At 49.9% G+C, this 19,099-nt stretch overlaps 1 protein-coding gene across 1 annotated transcript in view; it reads right to left on the bottom strand.

Moving 5' to 3' along the window:
- SLC5A9 (solute carrier family 5 member 9) overlaps positions 1 to 12,504 on the bottom strand; it is a 50,483-nt gene extending 37,979 nt beyond the window's left edge. The window contains exons 1-3 of the mRNA XM_075002274.1: positions 12,377 to 12,504; positions 10,082 to 10,153; positions 2,213 to 2,317 (exon numbers count right to left, since the gene is read on the bottom strand). Of these exons, the coding sequence (XP_074858375.1) occupies positions 2,213 to 2,317; positions 10,082 to 10,153; positions 12,377 to 12,496 (297 nt within the window). The 5' untranslated portion in view covers positions 12,497 to 12,504. The remainder of the gene's footprint in view (positions 1 to 2,212; positions 2,318 to 10,081; positions 10,154 to 12,376) is intronic.
- Between the last annotated feature and the right edge of the window lie 6,595 nt (positions 12,505 to 19,099).

The raw sequence follows: 19,099 nt of genomic DNA, 5'->3' as shown, positions 1-19,099 counted from the left end.
CTGTCTGTCAGATACTGTTCCACTTCCTTGCCTCCTTGGCAAGATTCTACTTCAGTGAATGAGGCAGGGGCTCCATTTCAGATTTTGGTTGTGGGGGCAACTTTACCCAGGCTTGTAGAGGCTAGTTGGACATTTGACAACTCTAGTTTCCTGGCAGATAATTTAGCAGGTTGCTGACTGGATCCCTGTATCTAATTCCTATATAAACAGAAAGACAATTGGTAAACCCACTCAGCTCTAATGAGCTTATGTTCTGACATCTTGTGGCAAGTCACTTAAGGGATACCGTTAGGTTTAAAATTTTAATATAGATCCTTATTTTGTTACTATCTCTGCAGAGAGAGAGAGAGAGAGATCCCATCAGAATTCCTGGGTTCTGTCTCAGCTCTGGGAGGGGAGTGGTCCCCAGCAGGTTGCAGCTGGGGCAGATACATCTGAGTTCTGTGCTGGAACATCTGATTGGCCAGACTGGACCAGACTGAAGGTCCATCCCAGTCTCCTACCTTCGGACAGCAGTTAATGCCAGGTGCTCTAGAGGGAGTGAAGACAGCAGGCAGCCACTGAGTGATTCATCTTGTCACCCCTTCCCAGCTTCTAGCCAACAGAGGGGAAGGACAGGCAGGACATGGTAGTGGATCTTGGTCCACACTGTGTAATAGCCATTCTGCTTGAACTTATCTTCTTCTTTTTTGTCTTGATTGTCACTCAATAATGAGTAGGACGCCTTCATGTCACCCTCCTGTTTGTGAGTCCGTTGATGGCTGATCAGCCCGATTCTGGAGCTGCAGGTCTTATCACAGAAGGGGCAGGTGTTGATAGCTATTGGAGGGGCACTGGGCAGTTTTTGATGATTTTTGCTTCTTTTCTGCCTCTCCTCTGTATTAGAGCAGGACCTCTCAAATTGCACCAGCTCCTCACAGATTACTGTTCTCCACTGGTGGGTGGTTTTGGACCAGGTTCTCCCAAGTGTCGACACCGCCTGCTGCACTTTTTCATGTGCGCCTTCAGCGTGTCCTTCAACCGCTTCCGCTGGCGTGCAATGCTCCTCTGTCCTTTCTTCAACTCAGAAAACAGAATCTGTTTTGGGAGGCGCTGATAAGATATCCAAACCATGTGACCAGTCCAATGATGTTGTCAGTGAATGATAATGGCTTCAATGCTGGACATGTTTGATTCTTCCAGGATGCTAGTGTTCAGGCGCCTGTCCTCCAAAGAGATATTTAGGATTCTCCTGATGCAGCATTGATAATATTATTCAAGTGCCTTCAGATGACACCTGTATGTTGTCCAGGTTTCACATGCAGACAGTAGCATTGGAATAACCACTGTTCGGTATACAAGGAGCTTTTTCTCATGATAGATATCGTGGTTCTCAAAGACCCTTTGTTTCAGGTGGGCAAAAGTAGAGCTTGCACAGTTCAGATGATTCTTGGAATGGACCAGCAAAGATTCTGTGTTATCAGATAGACATGTATGGCAGGAAAACTAGCACCAGAAATGCAGCTTGCAATTCCTCTTGCATGTATGTGCTGGGCCTAGGATTTGTGTTCTCAGAAGGTCAGCATCTAACCACCAGTTGATTTCAATAGGGCAGGATTAAGCCCCAATTCCTTTCCAGTTGTTGAACATAAAAACACACATTTGGGAACCTGAAATGTTATTACCATGTTGCTAGTTCTTGTGGCTTTATGGTGAGTCTTGTAATGTTACAAGGGACATCCCTTATTTTTTCATCTCTGTACAATAAGATCAGGAATTGCTGCTGGTGGTGGTAATAATATCAGAAGGAAGGATAGAGCAGGGGTGCTAAAAACACAGTCCCTTACTTTCAAAGTACAATGTTGGCAATGCTACATGAAAGATATGTTGTTTTGCCTAAAGCTCCAGGTCCCGGAATCCTGTGATTAATTAAGAATATCAACTCTTCCCAACTCCCTGAAAAAAAGCTTAGTTTCTAGCCTTGCTGGCTGCAGAGTAAAACTTAAAAATATGACTTGAGGCCCATGAAGGTTTAGTCAGTGGAAGTTAAAGAAAAAGAGCCACTCAAATTTATATCTTTACATTTTCATGATATTTACAACAATCTTGTGATTTTTGTGGACCTGACTCAGGAGTTGTGAGCACTGGGGGGTGGTGCGGGGTTTGGCACGCATGGGATCCCCCCACCCCATCCCCTTGTAAACTGTAACTCCAGGCCAGCCTGGATTCTTACATTCCACTCAAAGCCCCCGACGGCAAGACCCCCAGCTGCCCCTGTGCCTGCTAGGCCAATGAACAAGCCGCTGCCCACGTTGCTTGACATCAGAGAGGCACCAATCTGAAACACACAGTACAGGCAGAGAATGCAAAAAGTCATTGCAAGTAGTGTCTAAGCAACATGAATCACTTCCCCATTGCCCATCCCTCTGTCATGCAGGAGGGGATTGGGGGCTGGACTTTCATTTAAAGGATACCACCCTTTGACTTACTAAAGTAATCTAACATAGGTGAATCTAACCCTGGTGCTGGGCCTCCTCCAGTCAAGTTTCACTCAGCCACTGAGTTCCCTGGGAGCTTTCCCTTCAATATGCACCACTGGAGAGTTGTTCTCATGAATTCTGAGGACTGGATTGAGAGTGCAGATCCGCCAACAAGAGATACCGTAGCATTTACACAGGCAAATAGACTGATGAGGCCTGAGTCCAGATTCAGGATGGGGCCCATTTGAAATGAGCACTTGTTTCAAATGGGCCCTATCTGTGAGAATGTAAATTAATGATTGTGGATCTTGTTTCTGGCCAACTCCTGAGTCTTACGCCTGGAAGCTCCTGTGTTAGTCTCTGAGGTGCTCCAGGACTGCTTGTTATTGGTGAAGCTACAGGCTGACATGGCAACTGCTCTGGGACTATTTCCCAGTCTATGGGTAGTTCATGAAGTGCAAGGAATCTCCCTATGCATGTATTGCTTTGCTCCCAGAGGACTGACGCAGCTGTGGTTGCAATTGACAGGGTCATGTTAATAGGGGTCCCCAGCCGCAACAGAAACGCCATGGAAGAATGAATGCAGGCTAGAGTTGCCAGATTTTTGGAAAACTTATGAGGGTCAGGCAGCCACAGCCGTGGGATCCCCAGCATGGCTGTCTGTGCCACATAAGTTTTCCAAAAATGGGGAAAACTGGGAGGGGGGAGGGGATGGCGTGGCTGGGCCCTGCAGCCCACAGCTGGGAACTGGGGTCCCTGGCCAGAGTGGGGCACAGGGACTGTGCAGTCCCACAGGATCCCCAGCAGGAGTTGGGGACCTGGCAGCAGGGGACCTCTGCTTGGAGCAGGGTTCCATCTGGGAACCAGCTGGGGTGCAAAGCCCTGGCCAAAAGCCCCAACTGCAGGGTCCTGGTTGGGGGGAAGGAGGTGCCCCACAGCCCTGTGGCTGGGAGCTGGCTGGGGTGCGGAGCTGCCAGCAGTCCCAGCCATGGGACCCCCATGGGGACTGTGCAGCTCTGCAGCTGGGAACTGGCTGGGGCCCCTGCTCACAGCCCCAGCTGCACGACAGAATTTCTCTGGCAAGTCCCAAGTCCCACATCACCCATTTACGCAAAAATGCCCAGCGGGAATTTGTGTAAATGCAGCTTGTGGGACTGGTCAAGGAAATCCGGGTCTGTCCCACATACTGGGGGATGTCTGGCAACCCTAACGTAGCTCCAAGTGGTGGAATGTTTCCTGGATAAGCTCTTCAAGTATGCAGTGGGGGAAGTGCATGTGTGAGAGCAGTTTGCATCCTTAACCCCCACCTATTTGTCCCTTGGCCTATTCAGTCCCCTCCTCCCAGACCAGCAGATGGGTTGGGCACAATGTCCAGGGAAGGGGCTGATGTCCTTGGCATTGTCTGAGCTACAGTGGAGGAAGTTCCCCTCCAACGGCGATGAGAGTTGAGTGTGTAATGTGCTTTTAGCTTCAGTGCACCACATAAATGCATCATGTGCTATGCATCCCGGTGTGATCACCCCTCACCATCTCTCTCCTCACGGCGTGACTCTGCTCCCCTTACTCATGAAGCACCACATTGAAATGCCACTCAGCGGCAGTCATGAATGCACAACCAGGGCCCACGTTTGTGAGGGCCTGTCAGATTAGCAGGTGTTGGGCTGATACCGCCTCTGTAGGTCATCACCACTGGAGCTCCCTGGGTGGCCTCGTTGGCTGATGTCACAGCAGCTTGGAGAGATAACCTGAGCGGCAGTTGTAAAAACTTCCATTCAGCAATTCAAACAACTGTTTGCTGCTAAGGCCCTGGCTGGCTACAGCAGACACCATGTCCCCCAGGCTCTTCTAAGCTCTGTTAGTTTCTTAACTCCTTGTTAGCAGAAGGGTTCTTGTTTTGCAATGACTGGTGAGCCTGCTCTGCTGCACAGGGTGGTTGGGGGCAGAAGGGCAGAGATGATCCAAATCCGTCTGCTTTAAGAATCTTACAGAGTCTGGGGCTGCAGGCACTTTGCACTGTCCCCTAAAAATACTGTCAGGACAACCCTCTTTCCTCCCTGTGGGCCAAGTCCTGGAGCCCTAACAGGCACACCTCTCCCTGCTACAGTCAGATTCATGCAGGTGATTATAGAGGAGCAAGTCTCTGAGATTGCCCTCACAGATACACCACTTCTCCTCTCATGACTTCTTGTCCCCTCCACCAGACTGTGGAGGCCTGTCCTCAAACCTGGCAGTTCTCTGGGGAACAGGCCGGCCCCAACTTCTGCACTGACCCTACTGCCCCACTCCAACTTCCTGGCCACAGGGCTCTATGAGACCTGCAACAACAGAGAGGGGGCTAGGAGGATGACGTTTGTGTAACCTACCCACTGGTCTCCCCATCTCCATCCTGTCTATGTATATCCCCCAAATCTATGGAGAGGTGTTCACAAGGTCTAGGATGAGGACAAGAGAGGAGATGGAAGAAGGAAGGTGTCTAACCGCTCCTTTCTACACAGGACGAGTGGGGCGCCTCACCCTGAGCATACTTTCCATCTATGGGGCAGTTTAAGGCCATCTGGGCCCTCGCTTTTCCTCAGGAAAACTCCAATTGACTTCTGACAAAGTAGGAATGGAGGTAAAATCCTGTCTGCCCAGAAACAAATGACAACATTCCACTGATTTCAATGGGATGGGGTTGCCCCCTCAGTACCTGTCATGCCAGTATTCCCACTGGGAAGTGAAAGGGCACCAAAAAAGGGACTTTTTCATTTATAACCTGAGAGAATGCCTTGCCTTTCTATAGGCAAATATTTAGATTCCAGACCTGGACCTTGAGCTGTTCAAGAGACACTTATATGGCAAGAATGTTGCGTGGATTTTAAAGAATGTACAACCCTGTGACCCATGTGTAAGTGTGGGATCAAATACATATAGATGGAAAAATGAAGCGGCCTGGAAAATCCTAACACCTCAGGTTAATTTTAACAGTGCTCCTAGAGTGGTCTAGTGATTCCTTAACCAGATAAAAACAAGGTACAGTGCTTTTCACACAGGCTAAAGTATCTCCGGCTTTAAATATTGATTTCCTTTGGGGCAAAGGTTTGCCATACATCTACATAGGCCAAATTCATCTCAGGTGGCCACTGATGTCAATGGAGATATGTCAGGAATAAATCTGGCCTTGCATTTCCAATGCTTTGGCTTCCCTCCTACAGAAAGTTTGCTTCCCAACCACACCTTGTCTGAGCAGCCCATTCCTAATATGGCACTGCTGAGCGCTGAGCAAAGATTAATGGAGTTTGACCTGCTTCTCACCTTCTGAGCAAGTTACAATATTAATACTGTATGAAGCCGGAAGCTGCAGCCAGAATGAATGCTGCCAACTGCCTTTTTTCTCCATATACAAAACTGCTGATTAAAAGGCTGATGGCTGTAATGTGAAATCTTATCTTGGGTAAATATACTGACTCGCAAGAAATGTCAGTACCTTCACTAATACATAAAGTAAAGTCTCAAGTACGTGAATCCAGAGTACATGGCCCTGCTGTTACGCGGCTGAGCCCCGACTCCTACAGCGACCCTCGCTTTACGCCACTTCATTCACACAACACAAAGCTGTTGGGCTGTCAGCCTGCCTAGCTTCCTGCAGCTGCAGGCAGCTAGGCAGGCTAAGAACCCCTTCCCACTGCTTCCTAGAGCAGTGCTAGGCATCGCTCTGGGAAGGGAAGGGGAAGGCTTCTAGCTTGCCTAGCTGCCTGCAGCTGTGGGCGGCCAGGTGGGCTAAACCTCTGGCTTTCCCACTTCCCAGAGAGGAGCCACTTGACAGCCATGCCAATTCATCCCCGTTAACCCCTCCCAGCTCAGACCCCCCCCCCAACTCCCCTGCCCCCATGGCCCCAGCTCACCTCTCCCAGAGGGGGGCTCCAGCTGCACGCCTGAGGCTCCCCTCCAACCCCCACAGACCTGGCTCCAACCCTAATCCCCCAACCCCCCCGGCTCACCTGGGCCTCAACCCTCCCCACCCAGCCCCAACCCCCGCAGACCTGAACCCAACCCCCTAACCTCTGTGTGGCCACAGATCATCCCCCCCACACAGCTGACTCAGCACAAGCAGGGCTCCAACCTGCCCCCATCTCAAGCACCCTGCCCCGGTGCACCCCCGTTCAACCCCTCCCCCACCTTGCTCAACCCACCTGTGCCCTCAGCTCACCCCACATACATGGGGCTCCGACTTCAACCCCTGCCTTAGGCTCCAGCTCCCAGCGCCCTTTGGGGCTCCAATCCTTCTTCACTCAACCACCCCACCTTGGGGCATTCCCCCTATTCAGCCCTACCCCCCCAGCCGGCTCACCCCTCCCTCCCATGGCCCCCTCCCTCCCGTGTGTGTGTGTGTGTAGCTGAGCTAGGTCTCTCCCTTCTCTTTGGGGTGTCTGTGTGGGGGTGCTAAGAATACTTACCAGTGGGAAGACAAGGATAGAACAGGAGACACACAGGTATAAAATGGCTGGCTCTTTGGGGCAAGGATTTGTTGTTTCTGCACGGAAATCAGTAGCAAAAGGTGTTCTGGGAAAAAGCCCTTAGAATTTACAAGTACATTTTTTGTCCTGCTGAGGGATCAACATTTGTGTGTAAGAGTCTGGGCCCGATCCCATAATCTGACCCAGCCCATTGTAAAGGAAAGAGTCTCTCAGACAAGTGTAAAGTGGAACTAAATGGATGAGTAGAGCCAGCCCCGCCCCATTGGGGGAACTGTCATTCCCCCCAAAATTGGAGAGTTGGAAAAAATAGGCACGTTTTACGTGTGATCTAAGCAATGTTTGCGGTGTGACAGCAGGTTTCGTTTCTTGACAGCAGGGAAAGGCCCCAGCAGGTGGTCATTCTTTAGCTGTTATTACAGTGAATCACTCCTAGGTGACAGAGCAAAGAATAGGCACTCCGGGGGGGAGTGGGAGGAGAGAGAAGAGTATAGGAGCTTTTCAGCCAGTGTGGCTGGTGGCAGGTGGAGAGTGAGCCTCAGAGAAACATCAGAGCCAGAGATGCAAAAAAATAAAGTGCCCTACATTCCTCACACACCTGAGCAGAGGGGAGGCCGGAGCCAGCGTCCTACAATGGCAGGGTTCTTGGGGAGCTGGAGTTGCTGCCCCTTTTAATCCCACCCCCAAGGAGGCACCTGCTTTGGTTTCCATATTTCTTCCACCACCAGGCTGTCAGCTATGGGATGGAAATACTTTAAAAGTAATATGGGCCATGTCAATACCAGTGAGGGGAGATTAGTTCCAAAGTCACGGGGTTGTTAATTAGAAATGCTGTTTTGGCCACACCTTTCTGATAAACTGGAGAGGCTGTTGGTAGCTGAGCTGATTTCAGCTGCTGTGGTATGAGAGGGATAGCTCAGCGGTTTGACCATTGGCCTGCTAAACCCAGGATTTGTGAGCTCAGTCCTTGAGGGGGTCATTTAGGGATCAAGGGCAAATAGATTTAAAAAAAGTTGGGGGGGGGATTGTGCTTTGTCCAGCCAAGAGGGCAGGGGACTGGGCTTGAAGACCTCCAAAGGTCTCTTCCAGCTCTATGAGATATGTATCTCCATATTGTGTGACAGGAGATACCTGCCTTGGAGACCACCTCTCCAGACCAAACCAGTTAGGGTGTGATAGCGTGATGCAAAGACCCGAACATGGCTTGAATGTTGCCATCAAACTGGACTTTAGCTGGGACAATGGAGTTAAACTCATGACTCTTGCAAAGAGTGCCAGGACACTTCAGTGACCACAAGTGGTCAGAAGACAGCACCTTCAGTAGCAGAGCTGCCCTCCCACCACTTTGCATCAAAGTTTCAGCACTGATGCTGGAGGAAGTGTGTCATAAGTGGGGCTCAGCACCTTGGAAAATCAAGCATGAAGTACCTCAGTCAGTGGGGCTGAGAGCCTCTGTGGGCTTGGAGCAAGTGACCCCGAAGGGGTGTGGCCAAGGGTAGAAGGAGTGGGGCCTAGGGCAATCAGTCCCTAGTGCCTCTCAGACTGTGGTGCTGACACCCCACCCCTTCTATCAGAGCTGCGCGGAGTGGCAGAGGAGCATGGCCTGCATTTCAAAGGGGCCTGGAGCTCCCACCACTACCACCACCATGAGTGAGGTAGCAGCAGCAGCTGGAACTTAGGGCCCCTTTGAAATGCTGGGCTCCAGGGCAATTCCCCTTTTGCCCCTGCTTCTGTTGAAGGGCCTGATCCCAAGTTGGGCCCAGACAACAGAAGCAGGCCAAACACAGAGGCTGCTTTTGACTTAGGCAACTTGACAGATGCCAGAGAGTAGGAGAGCTAAGACTAGAAACCACTCATGCATTCTAGCCACTTGGCCCTATGACCACCTGGAGTTGCCTGGTCCCCAGACACAATGAGACCTAAGAACAGGAAGGATGCTGGGAAACTCCAGTTTCCTTTCACCATCTCCTCAGTCTTCCACGCTCCCGTTACACAAACCATCCCTATGCTTTTCCCTAGACATCACCTGGGAGAAATCAAAGCACAAAGCACATTAAAGCAATAACAGCTTTTATATATACCTACGTGTCTCCGACCAAAGGCCGAAAATTTAGCCTAGAGGATTTACTGGTGCTGTGTACACAGAGAAAAGTTTTTGGTTGAAAACGGCTTTCTGTTACAGTGGCTCATGGGAGAGATATATGGCTGTAGATTGTGCCGTTGACTGAAAAGGCTATTTATTCCTGTGACACCTTTATTCTTTTAAAAAGTTTAAATTATTTGCGCAGGTACCTTTCACTCCCATGAAAGTGAGCCCTTTAAGAAGTTTATTTCTTTCTGGTGAATCATTTTGGAGATTTATGTTGCTGTGGTTTGGAACCAAGTTTTAGCCCTTGCGCAGTCAATAAAACAGACTTCACCCCACACCAGGTAGTTAGAGATGAAGGGGACTACCATGCAATTATTTACTTTGTTGCCTATGGATGATTTTTATCTCACCAGGCAGAGTGGAGTCAGTCAGTGCACCCATGGCCAGTCTGCAGCTGCCTGTGGGGTGTGTTTGGAAGAGGGGAAGGTTCTAAATCCAGTTCTAAACAGGGAACCCCATCACCATCGGGGGTGGACGTGTTAGTCTGTATCCGCAAAAGCAAGGAGAAGTCCTATGGCATGTATGCATCTGAGGAAGCAGGTCTTCGCCCACAAAAGCTTAGGCTCCAACCTATCTGTTAGCCTATAAGGTGCCACAGGACTTCTTGTTGCCATCATCAGCAGGGTTCCCACTCAGCTTTTCCACCCATGTGTGAAATAAATTTTGTGATGTGCAGATGTGCACCACCTGTAGGGATACAGGCTGCTGGCTTGTGGGCACTCTGCTCATCAGTTGGGTGGCATTTGACTCTCACTTGGGTGGCCGTCCAATCGCTCAACTTACAGGGGACACTGATACCCATGTACCTCATTGCCACTGACCGGAATAAAAAAAACAAGAACAGAAAAGACCAGGGAGACTGAACTGTCCTTTACCTCTAGGCAGGGGTTCTTCTAGCTAAGGGCTGAGGTTCCTGGGTGGGCACTGCCTTGCTGTGCCTGCCCCAGATCTTTTTAGCGCGTACAGAGGCTCACCTGAAACCCCATTTTAAATTAAAAAAATGGATGCATCAGACTCACAGGCCACCATGTCATGGACCGTCCAGCCAGGAAATACCCACCAACTGTGCCTCGGCTTGCCCGTATGGATGACTGAAATAGAGAAGAAGCGTTATGAGCTTTCCCCCCAGATTCCCATGAATCACTCTGGCCCTCTCTTGATTCTTGGTGCCAGCAGCATACTGGGAGTTATCTCGGTTCTGCCCTCCCATCTACTGCTAGAATTAGTTAACTCCCCATATTAAGCTCCTTCCCACGCTTTGGCTTCTGGAGGGTTCAGTAAACAATTTTGCAGACACTCAGGCTGTGTTTACACTGAGCCCTAGTGCTGACAGTTTGATGCAAATAAGAAGACTTGAAAATGCAAATGTGGATCATTTGTATATTCACACGCTGATGTGCATATTCAGGAGGCTAATTTGCATATCCACAGTAGGGCTCAGGCAGTGTAGATGCAGTTCTGTTGGCAAAACCCCCCTTTGCTGTCAGCACCTTATGCCTGGAAAAAATCAGGCATAAGGGGCTGCCGACAAAGGGGGTTTTAGCCGAGAGAACTACATCTACACTGCCTCACTTAGGCTGCGAATATGCAAATGAGCCACCATTTTGCATTTTCAAGATGGCTTATTTGCATGAAACTGTGGGCACTAGGGCTCTGTGTAGACACAGCCTCAAGGTTCAATGACCATAGTTAAGACAGGGAAACAATGTCCTATGCTCCAGCAACTCCACCGGAGTGAACTGCAGGCTGCAGATCATCCATTCCTGAAAGCTCACCTGCTAGAGACCCTGGACATAAGAACATACAAATGGTCATACCAGGTCAAACCAAAGATCCATCTATCCCAGCATTCTGTCTTCCAAGAGTGGCCAATGCCAGATATCCAAAGGGAGTGAACATAACAGATGACCATCAATTGATCCCTCCCGTCGCCCATTTCCAGTCAAATCCTTTTCTCTTCATTCCCTGCCTCCCTCCCTCCCCAAAATCTCTCAGCTCCCCTTTCTGCAGCCATTCCATAGACTGCCTTCTCCTTCTCCCCAGAGCATGATTGGACACAGCCTGTGACAGTGGCACTAGCCTGCCCTGAATGCTCTTCAGGAGATTGCAAGGAATGGGTTCAATGTTGCCTCCTGCAAAGATGCAGAGGGGAATGAAACCCCCAGCAAACTGAGCAAGGCCTACTACAGGCTGGCCCTTTGTAAGTACTATATGCAAATATAAGGCCAGCACCTCCAAGTCATCAGCTGGAGAGACTGAACTTGCAACCTTAGGACCAGCTGGCTGTCACAGAATCACAGGGCTGGAAGGGACCTCAGGAAGTCATCTAGTCCAGCCCCCTGCTTCAAGCAGGATCAACCCCTACTAAGTCATCCCAGCCAGGACCTTGTCCAGCCGGGACTTAAAAACCTCAAGGGTTGGAGAATCCACCACCTCTCTAGGCAACGCATTCTAATGCTTCACCACCCGCCTGGTGAAGTAGCTTTTCCTAATATCTAACCTACACCTCTCCCTCTTCAACTTCTGACCATTACTCTTTGTGCTGCCATCTGACACCACTGAGAACAGTTTCTCACGCTTCTTTTTAGAGCTCCCCTTCAGGAAGTTGAAGGCTGCTACTAAATCACCCCTAAGTCTTCTCTTCTGTAAACTAAACAAGCCCAAATCCCTCAGCCTATCCTCATGGGTCTTGTGCCCCAGACCCTTAGTCATTTTTGTTGTCCTTCGCTGAACCTGCTCCAGCAAATCCACATCCTTTTTATACTGGGGGGCCCAAAACTGGACACAATATTCCAGATGTGGCCTCACCAGTGCCGAATAAAGAGGAATAACTACTTCTCTAGATCTTCTCGAAATGCTCCTCCTAATGCACCCTCGTTTGCCGTTAGCCTTCTTGGCTACAAGGGCACAGTGTTTACTCATATCCAGCCTTTCATCCACCATAACCCCTAGGTCCCTTTCCATCGTCCTGCTGCTGAGCCAGTTGGTCCCCAGCCTGTAACAATGTTTGGGATTCTTCCGTCCCAGGTGCAGGACTCTACACTTCTCCTTACTGAACCCCATCAGATTTCTTTTGGCCCAGTCCTCCAATTTATCCAGGCCCCCCTGGATTCTCTCTCTACCCTCCAACATATCTACCTCTCCCCCCAGTTTTGCGTCATCCACAAACTTGGCTGTAGAGCCAAGACTTCACTCTCTCTCATACATGGTCTCATTGCTGCTGGGGTGACAGAAATCAACAAGCAGGCTGTTTACAAGCAGGTGTCTGGCTTCTGTCCCTTAATGGGAGGAAGTCACGGAGCTCCAGAACTCACCCATATCCCAATGGCGAGGACGAAGACAAAATAAATGACGATGACAATGATGTCCATCACCTCGAAGGTGAAGTTTCTCTGTTCAGGTGGCTCCATGGTGGCTGGAGTGGGGTAGCTCATGGCTGTGAAAGAACTGCTGCTTGTCTCTCTCTTACACTGGACTTTGAGGTACGTTTTCCTTCATTATTCTCCTTTAATAATTAACAGAGTTGGAGCGTGTCAGAGAGGGAATCAGGAAACACACAAGGTGTCAGGTCACTCTGCCGGCGAACAGGCAATTGACACAACCCAGCCCACAGCATGCCTAGGCGGCCTGTCCAGAGCTAGGTCTTCTCAGCTCTACCTGGTGATTGGCCCAGCTCTGGATGGGCAAACCCTCAGTAGGTGCGGAAGGTGGGTTCAGATAAGCAAGTTCAGGGCATCGGGCTTTTAAAGAACATTAGCCTGGGACTTAGGAGACCTCACATTAATGAATGAACGTGTACTACCCAGAGGCACTGAGACCTCATACTAGGGTGAGTGAAGTCTCTGCTTTACAGTCTTGGCTGAAAGCGAGCTGGCCTTTAGCTCATGTGGTAGAGCACAGGTCTTTAGTCCCTCTGATCCCAGGTTCAATCTCTCATACCAGCAACCTGGGTCTGTTGGCCTTACAAACGGATTTAGGACATCAGGTTTATCTTGACTGGTACACATAAGCAACCACTGTGAGAGTAAGGGCTGTGGAAATCTAACTGACCTACAACATGCGTGCCCAGATCTTCCCATAATATACTTAGATTGCACCAGGGGCCATCCTTCTGTAGTCTGAGGTGCCACCGTAGGACAAAGAGTAAATTGTTTAGGGCCTGTTCCAACTGCTGTTGAAGTAACATCACCAGTATGCATGATTCTACCCCCAGCAGCTGGGGTCCTATGAGAATAGCACATTTCCTGCCTTTCTGGCTTCAGAGATCAGCTTGAAAACATGACCCCCCGGGCAGCTTAAAGGTTCAAAAATCAGAAGGAAAAGAAAAGAGAACTCGAGAGTCATTAGTTTTTAAAGCTGATGGTTTTAAAGACAAGTTGGTTGGAGGGGAAGGGTTGAAATGATTTTTCAGCGCTTGTGTTTGTCTTTTCCATTTGATGGGAGTTGGCGCAGGCTCAGGGTCCTCAAAGCTGCAGTGTGCCTATTTAAAACAGCTACCTAGGGTCCAGGACCTAAAATTAGCATTTTAAAATAGACAAAATCCATCAATTTCTTTTTAAAGATAATTGGAAGTCAAACCAAAAATGTAACCAGCACACATTTCTACATGGTGCAGTGCCACCTGGTGTACAAATGAGAAAACAGTTGAACGAGAATCCTGCACCTATTATTTAGAAAAACAAATTCCTTTCTCGCCCTTTATAAGCAAAGAGTCTTGTTGGCAAATTCACCCAAATTAATGAGACATAAGTCTGAGGGCCTAACTGCCCGTAGTTATTAAAGATCCCCTGGCATGGCTTTCCACCGCAGGGCCTCGTATCCTGGACAATTTGCAATTTCCTGCTTTTTCCTTGCAGTACAAATTAGTTTTGGGATTCAGCCTCCTGGCCCGCCTTAACCTACAGTGTGCAGTTTTTATGTGTTTAAAAAAGTGGCAGTGTTCTACACCAGAACCAGCTGCATTTCAGCAGCAGGAATAGAATTACTATGACTATTATTAAAGTGAGTCCTGTGCAGTTTGCAAGCTGCTTTCTCCACTTTCAGGAGGAAAACAGCTGCCTGTGTCAATATAAACTCTTGATTATTATTGAATTCTGCTATCTGCCATAAAATCATGTGATCCTGTCACATATATGCTTTGCACTGGTGAAGCTGACTTGCCTGACTTGTGTGAGAATCAGAGACAGTTCCCAGGAAAGAGCTGAGGTGTGAACCTGGAAATGCAGCTGTCTGTGGCTATTAGTGGGGGGTAGCAGGTGTACACCTCTCAGGGTTTGTCAGGGTGCTGTAATTGCTACAAGGTGTGGCAAGCTTGTAACTCCAGTTCTTCACCTACATCCTGCCACTGCTATGTGCCACCTGGCGTAGCCTGGGCTATGTCCCAGCTGGCAGGAGGCAAATATTTACTGGTGTGCTGGCAGCCCTGTATCTTGTCAATCTCGAGCCAAGCAGGACCTACCCCTGCTCCCATTGTCTTCAAGGCAGCTCTCCCCGCAGGGGAAAGGAATCCAACACATTCCTAGAGCAGGGGGTTCCTTGTTTCAAGCTGAAACAAGTGCTTCAGCCTGCCTGGGGCTTAGACCACACCAGGAGAGTGGACATGAGGGAGAAGGACTAGTGTCTGGGGCAGCAACCCACAAACCAGCATTCCCGGCTCTTAATGGCTCTGCCACTGGCAAAGTGGGTGTTATGCAAACGGTTGCTCGGTTTCACCAGCTGTACAAGTGTGTGTGTGTGGAGGGCTGGCTGGAGGGGAAAGATGAGGAACCTGTCTGAAACCCTTTAAGAGGTGCCCAGTGCTATAGGCTCAAAATGGAGAGAGGGAACAAAGAAGGTGAGAAGCTCCTGAGGGGAGAGAACACAAAGATGTAGGAGTAAATTGCCCCAGCCATCTGTGCCAAGGAAAAATGGAGCTGATGAGCATGTGTAAAGGCCGAGCTGCCCTCTGGGCTGATGCCTCCTGTACCCTCCAGAACATACGTATGAGCTGCTAACAGCTGGAGCTAAGGAGCCACCATGCCACTCTAAGGAGGGCACTGATAGACCCATCTCCACTGCATTTGATTCCTGGGTCCAAGAGGAAGTTCTGTGTGCAGCCATGCCAAAGACTGAAAGGTGAGCTACTGGACGCTACAGTTTGTTTTCCTCTTCATTTTCAAGCTCTCTGCTCAGGGAGGGTTAAGCACTAGGAGGTCACTTCCCAGGGAGGCATCCAACCTGTGTCTTCCTGGGTTCTAAAAAGAGGCTTTCTCACTTTGACGGGTTGCAGCTACCTCTCAAGGTCAGGGAATATGTGACCCTGGCAGGCTTTTAAGCAGCAGCCTATAGAGGTGAGGGATTTTAAACATCTCTTGCAAGCCCCCGCCTTCTGCACTTGGAGTGCCAAAACAGGGAACAGCCCTGACAGCTCCATGATGGAAATGGAAGAGTTAAAGATCTCCAAGTCACTGTGTCAATCCAGTCTCGATTGGTTACTTCTCTTCCTCCCCAGATCACATCACAGGAACACCGCACAACCCACGGCTGGTAGTGATGGGTTCAGAGGGTTTGTATAAGAGACAGGAGGCTGGGTCAGGACGTAGGTGCACTGCCAGAGTTCACACAATAATACATATCCTCAGCCAAAAGATACTCAGTCCTCGTTTTCAGGAGCTCAGTCCCCAGCATCGTTTAATAATAAGAGGGACTCTTGGCTGCTCTTCCAGATTTGGAAGCTTCCCTCCCAGCAGCAAAGCTGACCTATAACTTTCCCTAGTGCTTTGTCTGCATTGAATGAGAAGAGTTTACTGCTGTGGCCAGATAATGGAGAATGCTGGAGGAGAGGCTAGTTCCATCCCATGAGGATTTTCAAGGATTTCAGATGATTTCCTGGCCTGAATCAAGAATCCCCAAATTTCACTCCATGGCTTTAATTTCCACGTTGACCTGTTCCATTTGAACTATAAAGTCGCTTACAGTGGGAAACCAAAGGTCATGTTGGATGCTACAAAATGGAATTTTTGGCTTCAAAATGGGATATTTCAACAACGTGGAAAAAAGTCAGACTGGGGAAGTGGTCCCAGATGACCCTTGCCCAGGAGAAGATTCTCTTTTGACGGACTGCCCCTGTCTGACTAGGATATGTTTGTCGAAGAATTCGCAACCAGGCCTAGCTGTGGAGCTGCTTCCTGACTGCGGCTGGAAGAGGCCTGTGCTGTAATCGCTGGGTTCTGGCTCTGCCACTAACTCAGGATTGCTACAGAGGCTTGAGTTTTCCACATTGCTTGTGTAATCCACCTGCTTTCTGAGTGTGGGTCACTGACCCACTTACCAAGAAAGCAGGAGCCTCCTCCACAGCCTTAGCTGAGAGGTGCTGGGCTTTTAGCTCAGACTGTCGAGGCTCTTGCACTAAACTCCAGAGGTCCCAGGTTCAAGTTCACCTGTGGGTGGTGACATTTGTATACCTGCTGGACTCTGAGCATGGTGCAGTGGGGACATGCTTACACACACACTCTCATTAGAAACTCTGTCTCCAGATCCAGATGCTTTAAAATGATCCCAGATGCTCTTGGTGGCTCTGACCTGCAAAGAACCAGCCTCTGCACCTGGACATAAGCAGTTCTTATTCAGTTGGCTTTGCCCACAGCTGTACCTGAGGATGCCAGGGCTGGGTGCTGCTGGTAGTCTTCAGGCACATGGAATCTGCTATAGCCAAGCATGTCACATGGGAGCCTTGCAGCCCAATGTCCTGGCCTCTATTCCCGCTGAATACATGGCACCTCAGCTCCAGAATACGCTTTGCTAACTGGGCATTGCTAGACCTTTGACTGAGCAGGTGCGTTTCCTCTCTGGCCCCTGGAGGCAGCTGTTGTGCAACCTTGTCCAGGAGATTTGAGTCCATTTATCTCATGCTGTCAATAGGAGCCTAATCTGGAATGATGCCAAACAGCTGCAGCTCCCAGTGAATTAAATCCTGTCCCTGCAGCTCTTAGGCGATGCAGGTCCTGGCCAGGGTTCCCTCTAATTTTTTCCATCTGTAGGTGGAATGAATTTTCTTGTGTGCACGAAGGTATGTGCAGATGTGCACCACCTGCTGCTTGTTGTGGCGGGCTGCAGGCTCTCTGCTTATCAGCTGGCTGGCACCTGAATCTCTCCTGGGTGGCTCACAAGAGCTCTGCTTGCAAGGAACACTGGTCCTGGCCCATGATCAGGGCTGCAAGGCGTGATGGAAATAATAAAAAAGAAATAAGATGCTCCCTCAAAACAACGGACTCCAGGATCTGGCCCAGAGAGGGTCAGAGATGCTCAGCACCTCTCAGAATCATCCCCTCCCTCAAAGCAAAAGTTTCTCTGTTGCTCCATTATAGGTGTGATACCTGCCAAAGGGCGGCTGGCTGACAACCCCACAGAGCCCGGGAGCAGGGCTGATATTCCCTAGCCAAGGATTACACCCATCAGGAGGCTGGGGATTGACAGCTCTGGGAGGAGGCCTCCCCAGTGAGCGAGAACCCACACTGGGTGCCTCTGCTCTTCCGCAGAAAGGTCGGTTGCTCTCGGGAATGAGTTTCACCGGACGGCCCACGGGTTTAGGGCTTGTTTCAAGGCCGGATCTCCTGCCTTTCCTCCTTTTTTGCTTGTCCGACAAGCAGGCCTGCCGACGGGAGGAGGGCAAAGGGCACAATTGTGACGGGGCACAGAGCTCCTGGCCGCCCCCCCTGTTACTACAGCCAGAGCCCTGAGCCCTTTAAATTGCTTCTGAAGTGCTGTGGCCTAGGTAGCGCTGAGGGCTGGCTGTGTAATGCCCCACCCACTTCTGCCTGAGGCCCCGCCCCTTCTAGGGCACAGAGCAGAGCCCTTTCCCCACTTTGCCTAGCTGCTTGGCAAGGCTGTTTGCCCCACTGCCTACAAGGAGCCATTTTTTCAGCATTCTGGTCCTTCGAATCTGTGCTTGGTCCCCCTCGCATCCTGATTACATTGGAGGCTGACTCAGAGCCACCCCACTTGGGACCAATATGTTAAAGATTCAAGGTCGCCTGGAGCATGGAGGTTAGTTTGCTTGGGAGCGCAGGCTGTGAATTTGCTAACCAGTTACTTTTTCCCTCATAAGCGTCATTTGCGTGAAGTTTCCCACCAAAACCAAACCAAACGAAATCCATTACCCAAACAGGCTAAGAGATTCCAGCCTGCTGAAGCCCAATGAGTGTCAGTCACACATGTAGGACTGAACCCCTCCGCAGGTAGAAGCTGGCATCTCTCCGTTAACATCACATGGGCCTGTCTATTCCCCTACATTGTTGACAGGGGAAGAAGTTAAGCTGCAAAGACAGTAGCACTGTGGGAAGAATAAAGTTCCTGTCTAAGAAAGAAAAGACCAGGGTCCTCTCGGCCCACCTAACACAGAGCAGATTCTTACTGGTGCTAGGTCATCTATTCATTACCAATAACAACAGCCATGTCCTTTGCACGCCTCTGAGGTGCCTTTTGTCCCAGGCTCTCAAAGCACTCAGCAACTGGACAATTAGCCCTCAGGACAGGCCTGAGAAGCAGGTATATGTCATGGGCCAGATCCCCGGTTGATGTAAATCAGCTTAGCTGCCCTGGGTTCAACATACAGCAGTGGAAGATTCAGCCTCCATTGCACAGATGCATAGTTATTCTTGGCATTGCTTTGTATACACTTTGGCTCAGACCCAGCCAGCGTGATAGCTCCAAAACCTCCCCCACAGAGAGGAAGCCTGAATATCGTTCATATGTCTCAAAAGTGTACAGTACCTTGAGCCGGTCTCCTGTGGGTTCCCCTCTGTGCCTGCGTGTTCCCATAACCTCAGTTTCCTCCGGTTTCTGATGCAGAGGCGGAGTGGCCTGAGGGAGGCATGGCAAAACAGCGGCACGCCCATGAAAAAATCCGGTTTCCCTCCTCCTCCCCCACTGGCCCTGCAACGTGGACTTGTGTTGCTCCACATTTGCTTTGGCTCTGTGCATTGATGAGGGAGTGGCCATCCATGCCAAGCCACCTGTCCAGAAAGACAGCTTATATTTGAGCAGTGGACCTTCACCTG

The sequence above is a fragment of the Carettochelys insculpta genome, chromosome 9, assembly GCF_033958435.1.
Source record: "Carettochelys insculpta isolate YL-2023 chromosome 9, ASM3395843v1, whole genome shotgun sequence".
In the NCBI taxonomy this organism is placed as follows: Eukaryota; Metazoa; Chordata; order Testudines; family Carettochelyidae; genus Carettochelys; species Carettochelys insculpta.
This window is presented reverse-complemented; position numbering and strand designations above follow the sequence as displayed.